Here is a 9,372-nt window from a genome sequence, read left to right as displayed (position 1 = left end):
TTGGAGGAAATTGGATATTATACATAGATTGCAACATCCTAACAATTTTAATTTGCTTGATTCTCCATCCAAATTGATTACATACAGACCTAGAGTCTCCCCCATTGTTCACAAGTTAACCAAGATGATGTATCTTTTTTACTTTCTTCTCAAGCCAGTATTCTACCTTTGAAAAAGGGTCTTTTGTATATAAAATGGATAATTTTGATTACATTAAATTAAAAAAAAGTTTTTCCAGAAACAAAGCTGGTATAGTCAAGATTAGAATAAAAGCAGAAAAAATGGTAGGGAGATTTTCACTACAAGTTTCTCTGATAAAGGCTCCTTTCTCAAATATATAGAAAACTAAGTCAAATTTATAAGAATACATGTCATTCCTCAATTGATAAATGGTCATGGGATATGAACAGGCAATTTTCAGAAGAAGAAATAAAAGCTCTCTGTAGTCATACAAAATGCACTAGTCCATTATTGATTAGAGAAATGCAAATTAAAACAACTCTGAGGTACCACTTCACAACTATCAGATTGACTAATATGACAGAAAAGGAAAGTAACAAATGTTGGAGGGAAAAATTGGGACACTAGTTCACCATTGATGGAGCTGTCAACTGATCCAACCATTCTAGCGAACAATTTGGAACCATTCCCACAGGGCTATGAAACTATGCGTACCATTTGACAGCAATACCTCTACTAGGTCTGTAGCTTAAAGAGATTTTTTAAAAAAGGAAAAGGACCTATACATACAAAAATGTTCATAGCAGCTCTTGGGGGTGGCAAAGAAGTGGACACTGAGGGAATGCTCATCAATTGGGCAATGGCTGAACAAGATGTGGCATATGATTGTGATGGAATACTCTTGTACTACAAGAAATGATGAATAGGATGCTTTCAAAAAATCTTGGGGAGACTTATATGAACTGATACAAAGTGATGTGAACTGATACAAAGTAATAGTAATATTGTATGATAATCAACTATGAATGACTTAACTCTTCTCAGAAATACAATGATCCAAGAGAATTTCAAAAGACTTATGATGGAAGATGCTATCTACCTCCAGAGAAAGAAATGATAGAGTATGAATGCATCTCAAAGCACACTTTTAAAAAAACTTTTTTTTTTCTTTTTCTTTTTGGTCTGTGTTTTCTTTCATAACATTGCTAATATAGAGATATGTTTTGCATGACTTCATTTCTATATTCTGTATCAAATTGCTTGGCTCCTCAAGAAGGCAGGGAAAGGAGGACGGAGGAGAATTTGGAACTCAATGTTTTTTTTAAAACATGAATGCTAAAATTGTTGTTATACTTAATTAAAATAAAATATAAAAAAATTAAAAATAATAAAGAACTTAATAAAACCCTCTAAATCATAAAAAAGAAAAAAAATAGTCTTTTGACAAACATGAAGGGTCTGCATGCCATGATAACCAATCACCACTTAAACCATGATATGACACAAAAACAGAAGAAATTGACCCATGAGAAAGTTTAAGTCAGTCACATGGCAAATTTTCTCAATAATGGGTACCTGGAGACTTTTGAACAAAGGAAGAAAGTTTAGCAATAATTCATAAATAGAAGATTGAATAAATATTAACAGGAAAGGGGATTAATTTTTCCATTCAAATAAAAATATTTAACCTGAAAAATGTAACTAGTCAATTTCATAATAATTTTCTTTATCATGAAAATGAAAAACAAGCAAATTACCTTCTCTTTCTGGAAACTTCACAGAATAATGGGGCCTAAAAGAGGCCCATGGTGAAAAAGAAAATGTTACATTGAAGTGTCTCAGTCACCTCGAAAGAAACCTGGAAGCTCAACCCACTAAAACCATGGTCAAATTCTGCTGTGGCACCGCTTGCTCTGACTTGAGCTGTGGCTCTGGCTACTGTGTCCCCAGCTGCTGCTGCTTCAAGTCAGTCTGCTGCCAGAGCACCTCCTGTAGGACCAACTGTTATTAGCCTACCTGTACTGTCTCCACCTCCTGCCATTCCAGTTGCTGTGTGTCCTTCTGCTGCCAACCTTACTGCCACTCAAGCTGCTGCGTCCAGGTACTGCCAATCCTGTTGCTATCCTACCTACTGCCAGCCCAATTGCTTCAGAACAATCTGCTGCCACCCAGCCTGCTACAGATCCCTCTGATGCTGACCTTTCAGACCTGTGTGCATTTGCTCACCATCCCCATCTCATCTCAGAGAGGCATTAGTTGCCTTCCTCCTGTGGATCTACTTTATGAACACAGGTCATGCATGACAATTCCAAGTTGATCTATGAAAGACCCATTTTGCAGAGACTGGGTATTCAGGTTAATGCCCCAGTCCAAACTATCATCTCAAGTGGCAGAAATCAAACATCCTTTTCCTAGAATACCTTCCTCTACTCGCCCAAGCTGTTTATAAAGTGGCTTTCCACATCACTACTATTACTTGTAAATCCATATAGTAGTTTATATTTTCTGGATTTAGTCCTTTTACTTTCTATTACTATATTCCTACTATTTAAAAAATTTCTCTGTTGTCTTTGCTTTAACCAGTTTCAGCTGGCATGTCCAGTGATTTTTTCCTCAAGCTTATAATAGGCTTTTGAAAGACCAATGAGTCTTAAATTGTCTCTAAGAAGACTATCTTTGATATCAATAACATTTTCTTGTATAGAGACAATGCATTGTTTTAAAATAATTTATTTTTTCTTTTCTTCCAAGTTGTCCTTTGCTTCAGTGTATTTGGATTACTAATCAGTTGTTTTCTTTCTCCTCTTTGAAGAGACTTGCCACTGTGGATTCATGTTTTTGCATTGTGCAAATTATTTCTGCGGTGCAGACCAAAATTTCTGCCATTTGTTCTCTTCTAACTTTTCTCAAGATTCTGATTCATAGATTTATGTATTATCTATTTATATTTTATATTAAGAGGTTTGTAATCTTCTCTATGTTTTGATACTGAACTTCCCTTCTAATTTTAATATCTTCTATGTTGATTTATCTATGTTCTAGGTTAATTGAATTTCTTCTTCTTCAAATCTGCTGTTTCTGTCACTCACTTTCTGACTTTTCCCTCTTTGATGGAAGATATTCCCCTATCCTTGGACTTCAACTCTGTCTCAGCCTCCACTGACATTCCAGATTTTGTTTTTCATCTATTTCTCTAACTGTTTCAAGTGACTAATGGGAACACAAGAGTGACTTCAGCCATATTTTAATTCTCTTTCCTTCAGAACAAATATTCACACATGTTGGGCCCCTGTCTTGATTCCCTCCATTCTTCAGGTCTGTAGCTAGGCTGAATCACATTGGCCATTTTTCTTTCTGAGTTGGGGGAAGGAGAGGTGGAGATCCCAGGCAGAACCTCCATGTCTTTGGAGTTCTTAATCTGGGGGTTACTCCAGGAAGCAAAAAATCCCACCCTACCCCCATATCTTGTTGTCTTTCACATGTAGATGAGTAAAATTGATTCCTACTTCTTGGTGAAATAGCACTAAGGGCAAAAGGCAGGGGTGGCAGAGACTTTTCAGCAAGAGATAGATCGATGAATGAACCTCAAAGCACAAACCCATGGGTAAAATTTGCTCATTCTGCTAGAATTTGGAGGCTAATGGGGGAGGGGTGCTGAGTGATAGTGTCATGCTTTAGCACTCTTCTCTGTTAATTCATAAAGTATTGACCTTGCAGAACTTCTTGCTTTTTTGTCTTTTTGATTTTAGCTGTTATTATTCTACTTCTAATGTATAATTTCTTTTTTAGAGTTCTTTTTTTGAGAGTTAATGGGAACTTTAGAAAATGACTAATTCTCCATCTTGTTCATGATATGACTCAGAAGTCAAGATTTTCTCTTCAAACTGGTTATACATCATCAGGGAATATTAACTAATTAAAATGGTTGATAAAAATTCAAAAAATAATCTTAAATTTAATTTTGGAAACTTGAAATGATCAACTATAACTGTTTTAGATTTAGTTTTGTTTGTTTATTGCAGGAGCATTTTTGGAAACCAAAGTGAATCAGGTTGCAAAACATACCATGTCTTATAGCGCTTTTGATCTCCATGGAGAAGAAAGATTATTTAACATTTAAGCTTAGTTTCCTGAGGTTCAAATGCAGCAAGGAACACAATTATGCAACCCATCTGCATAATGAGCCTAAACGCACTGATAATGAAAGTGGCAAATTACTCCCATGTCAATCTCTGATATATGTTCCCTCAAAATTAGCCTGGATTTGCATACAATATTAAATAACTTTAATAAATATTTAATAATTTTGTTGATCATTGGACAGATCAGCAAAGGTCTTCCATAGAAAATGGTTTGTATGTTGAAGAAAACTAGGGATTCTGTGAATGAGTCATAGGTGAGTAGGGAGAACATTCCAGGCAGAGGAGGAGATTAAGTAGCCTATACCAAGGCACAGAGGAAGAAGATTGACTGTCATTTATGGAGAAAAGAAAACAGGCCAATTTAGATGGAATGTTGGGTACATGAAGAGGAATAATGTGGAATCGAGTTGGAATTATACTGTGCAGGAATTTAAGTGTCAATGGGAAAAGCTCACATTTTATAGGAGAAAGAATAGAGAGGTACTGAAGATCTTTGGCCATGGTCAGACCTGTACATTAGGAATATTACCATAACAGCTGTGTAGGTAGAGGGACAATCTTCAGACTGGGAAAACAACAAGAAATATATGCTCATTTTGATTCATTTTGGTGTGATAGGACAGGGGTGGTGGGTAGAATGGAGAGGTAGGGAAGGTAGTTAATAAAGGATACTCTCTCTCTCTCTCTCTCTCTCTCTCTCTCTCTCTCTCTCTCTCTCTGTATATATATATATTTGGTTTAGCTATGGAATGGGTGGGATACTTACCAGTCACATTTTCTCAGTCTCATGAATGCTTCTTAAAAACACTTCACTGTGAGTCACAGGATGATGCATAGGCAGGAGATAGTAACAGTAACATCTGTGGGATTCTCTGTCACTGGAAGGTGAAGAAAAGAGAAAAATAGTAAATAGAGATAAAATTCCATGAATAAATGAAAAGCAAAGCATGATTTAATAGAAAAGTTCACCATGGAGAGTTTTTTTTTGTATATTTTTATGTATATTTTAGAGGGGGGAGGGTCTTGTTTAGGCATAGGTTGGAGGTAACTTCCAAGTCTGATATTCTCTGTGATTTAGGACTGTGGATTTAATGGCATATACAGGAAATTGGATGAATCCTAAAGGGTTAAGGAAATAACTTCTTTTTCATCATCAACACAAATTATATAACTTAAGGGGCATCTTTATTTCCCATCTTGCTGAACAATAACAAGGAAATAAGTTGTTAGTGATAATTGTTGTTACTCAGAAATAGTATATAAGAGTCTTAAGGAGCTACAAGACTTTCAAACTCAAGTGTCTCAGTCACCTTGAAACAAACCCAGAAACTCAATTCACCAACACCATGGTCAGCTCCTGCTGTGGTTCCACATGTTCAGGCCAGAGCTGTGGCTCTGCCTGTTGTGCTCCCTGCTGCTGCCGCACTGCCTGCTGTTTCCGGCCTCCCTGCTACCAGAGCACCTGCTGCAGGACCAACTGTTACAGGCCTACCTGCATTGTGTCCACCTGCTGCCGCCCCAGTTGCTGTGGATCCAGCTGTTGCCAGCCAAGCTGCTATAGACCAAGGTGCTGCCAGTCTGTTTGCTGCCAACCAACCTGCTGCCAGCCCTGCTGCCGCCCCAGCTGCTGTGTGTCCAGCTGCTGCCAGCCCTGCTGCCGCCCCAGCTGCTGTATTTCTAGCTGCTGCCAGCCTTGCTGCCATCCGGCCTGCTGTGGCAACTCCTGCTGCTGAGTCCCCACTTCTTCATATATCTGCTCACTATCTCCATTCTTCTCCAGACTAATATAATTTCCTCAAATGTACTAGCATGTCAAGATTATTGATGACATATTATGAGCTCATGTACTTGCAACCAGTGTGGAAAACTTAATTACTTTTATTCTTTGTCTGGGTCTGGTTAAACTATTATCCTCTGTTTTCTCCATCCTCATAGGCATGAAACTTTTAATGCTTAATGTGTCAGCTATGAAGGTCCATCAATTTGATGTCTTTTAATCTCCCATTCTGAACCATAACAAAATATTCAAAAAGAAGATCAGTTTCAAAGTAGAACCTTAAATTTCACTTACAAAATCATCAAGTCCTCAGAATGGTCATGTTTTCATCTCTGATATCTCTTCTTTTTAATTTCATAATGTCTTGTTGCTTGTATGTTTCCTAATAAAACTTTACTTTTTCAGATTGAAAATCATGGGTATTATCAATAATTTCTTGAGTATTCCTGAAAGGTTTTTCTTTCCATTTTAATAATATTTTGTTTTTCCCCAACTACATGTTGAAATAATTTTAATTCTTTTTTAAGTTTTGAATTTCATTTATTCTTCCCTCTCCTTTCTCCTCCCTGAGACAGTAAGCAATTTGATATAGGCTATACATATGCAATCATGTAAAACATTTCCATATTAGCCATTCTGCACAAAAAGATGAACAAAAAACTAGAAAAATGAAATAAAGTGAAAAATAGTATCCTTCAGTCTATATTCAAATAATATCAGTTTTTCTCTGGAAGTTGATAGCATGTTTTATCATGAGTCCTTTGGGGTTATCTTGGATCATTGTATTATCGAGAATAGGTAAGTCTTTCACAAATCTTCATCATACAGTATTACTGTTACTGTGTACAATGTTCTCCTGGTTCTGCTCACTTCACTTTGCATCAGTCCATGTAAGTCTTCTCAGGTTTTTCTGAAAGTATCCTGCTCATCATTTGTTGTAGCACAATAGTATTCCATCACACTTATAGAGCATAATTTGTTCACCCATTCCCCAACTGATAGGCATACCCTTAATTTTAAATTCTTAGCCACCACAAAAAGAGCAGCTATAAATATTTTTGTACAAGTAGATACTTCTCCCTTGTGAAATGTTCTTAATCAATTATCAATTCTAGGAATAGAAGGGTACACACTTCTGTAGCACTAATATTTAAAAAATGACGTACTGGGCGAGAATAACAATCCAGCCAAGCCAGAATTCTTTCAATGAGTGGCCTTGCAGGAAATCCTATTTAGTGCGCCTGAATGGAGGTTAGGCATGGTTTAGGAACAGGTACATTTATTGGCTTGGCATGGTTGACGAATGCACAGGTTTGATTGTTGTGTGTGATTGATAGATAGGTATGGTATGTGGTTAGTAGATGAATAGATGCCACCCACAGGGCCGGCAAGCCAATATAGCAGAAAAGTACTCTGTGGAGAGTCAGGAGGTAGGCTGAGACTGTACCAGGTAAACAATATCACTACCTTCACTTCAACTAATATCTATCCTTAAACCTTGATGGAGATAGCCTAGAATTCTAAGCCCAAGAACTCTGAGAATAGCAGTCCCCCTCACTCCAGACCACATAGTATCCTTCCAGCTCAGCCCTCATTTTCCAGGGATTCAACCCTTGTTAAAATGAAATATGGAAACTGCCTCCATAAGTAATACAGTGGTGACCTCCTCAGCATCCATAACTACTGCAGACTTGAAAAAGAAAACTTATCACTGAAGTCCAGTTCTTGTCCCTAAGAAAAAGAGAGAACACATGTAGGTTTAAGCTGCAAAAATATTTAAAGGTCCCATAGTCCTCAGGATTCAGTATCTAATAAGATAATAATGTACCCTATTTAATATTATTTTCACTGATAAAATTATTTTTATGATATTGAATTTTTCATAGCTAATATTTATAAGGCAAGGGGTCCACTGCTCATACAAAAGCTGACTGAAATCTTCTGGGTTGTATAACAACAGGAGGTTATCCCCATGAGGTCAAGGATGCCTCCATTGTTCATCTCTATAAAAGAAAAGGAAATAGATTGTCCTTTGACAGTCACAGGGGAGGTGTCTCTCTTAGTCATTTATGGCAAGATTCTTGCCTTAATAGGCTGATCCTTCAACTGGAAGATGGTCATCTACCTGAGAGTCAGTGTGGCTTCAGAATGGTCTGAGGTGCTTGCTGCCCAACAACTCCAGAAGAAATGCCAGGAGATCTGTACACAACATTCATTGATCTGACCAAGCCCTGTGATAATATCAGTCATGAGGGCTTGTGGAATATCATGGCAAAATTTGGTTGCCTGGAGAAGTTCATCAGTATTGTATTCCATTTCCATGACAGCATGACAGCTTACACAAGTTCTGGATAATGGATGATACTCTTGAACTTTCCCAGTCACCAATGGAGTGAAGCAAGGCTGTGTGCTTGTTCTCATGCTTTTAAGCATGATTTTTCAGAGATGTTGTTGGATGCCGTCAATGAAGATGAATATGGCATTGAAGTCAGCTACCACACTGGTGGTAAATTATTTAACTTAAGAGTGGGTGAGTAACTTTTTGTTGCAGGTAATTGTGAACTCAATGCAGCCTCTGAGACTGAGATGCAATACAGCATGGATTGAATCTCTACTGCTTGTGCTGGTTTTGGCCTAATAAAACAAAGGTTCTCCACCATCCAGGACTGTACCATCTATATGTAGAGCCATCAGTTACAGGAAATGGAGAAATTTTTAATGTCATGGATAAGTTCACTTACCTTGGCAGATACTTCCCAGAGCTCTACACATAGTTGATAGGAAAATGTACATTTGTCATTTGAACAATGTGGCCAGCTAATCAGAGTTGTGCTCTCCGCAGTAGAGCTTGCGTGCTTGACAGTTCAGTTTGAGAAAGAACCTCAGTGTCTTACCAGGTGATCTTCAGAATGAAAGAAAAAGCACATATATTATTGAATGCCAAGTATTGTGCTAAGTGCTAAGTATACAAATAGAAAAAAATGAGACAACCCCTTCTTTTAAGGAGCTCACATTCTAATTTGCAGAAATAACATGTAAAAGTAATTTCAATTATAGAGCAGATGGAAAATACTCAGAGTGGACTTATGATTTCATTGGCAGGTGGGTGGCAAGGTAACCTTAGATAACACCTGTAGGTCAAATGGCAAAGTTGAGCTCTAAAGGCAAATCAGGGAAGATGATAAAGCTGGCAGAATCATAGGAGGATGGGAGAGGGAAAATAGTAACTCTTGGTGATCTTTCATCTGACCACAAGGAATGGTATTCATGATTCCTATCTTATCCAAGCTGTGTGAGTACCAGAACCCCGAATGAATCTCTGATGATCTGGGGCCATAGAAAGCAAAGGGAGGAAGACAGTTCTGGTGGCATGAGGTGTTTCTGCTTTCCACTTGACTTGGATACGGAAATACTGTATAATTCCTTTACAAACCACATTGAAACAAAAAAAGATAAGAGTACTAAAACTTAAATGTAAACTGAATTATTTAA

At 37.4% G+C, this 9,372-nt stretch overlaps 1 protein-coding gene across 1 annotated transcript; it reads left to right on the top strand.

The window, feature by feature from the left end:
* Positions 1-5,449: 5,449 nt before the first annotated feature.
* On the top strand, positions 5,450-5,836 carry LOC118845673 (keratin-associated protein 4-6-like). The gene has a single exon (XM_036753670.1). The coding sequence runs from the start codon at positions 5,450-5,452 to the stop codon at positions 5,834-5,836; it is 387 nt and encodes a 128-aa protein (XP_036609565.1).
* Positions 5,837-9,372: the final 3,536 nt, after the last annotated feature.

Source organism: Trichosurus vulpecula, chromosome 4 (genome assembly GCF_011100635.1).
Source record: "Trichosurus vulpecula isolate mTriVul1 chromosome 4, mTriVul1.pri, whole genome shotgun sequence".
Lineage (NCBI taxonomy): Eukaryota > Metazoa > Chordata > Mammalia > Diprotodontia > Phalangeridae > Trichosurus > Trichosurus vulpecula.
This window is presented reverse-complemented; position numbering and strand designations above follow the sequence as displayed.

Bases quoted from the DNA above. Each gene is read 5' to 3' on its own strand.
- LOC118845673 (XM_036753670.1), top strand. From the start codon at position 5,450: ATGGTCAGCTCCTGCTGTGGTTCCACATGTTCAGGCCAGAGCTGTGGC.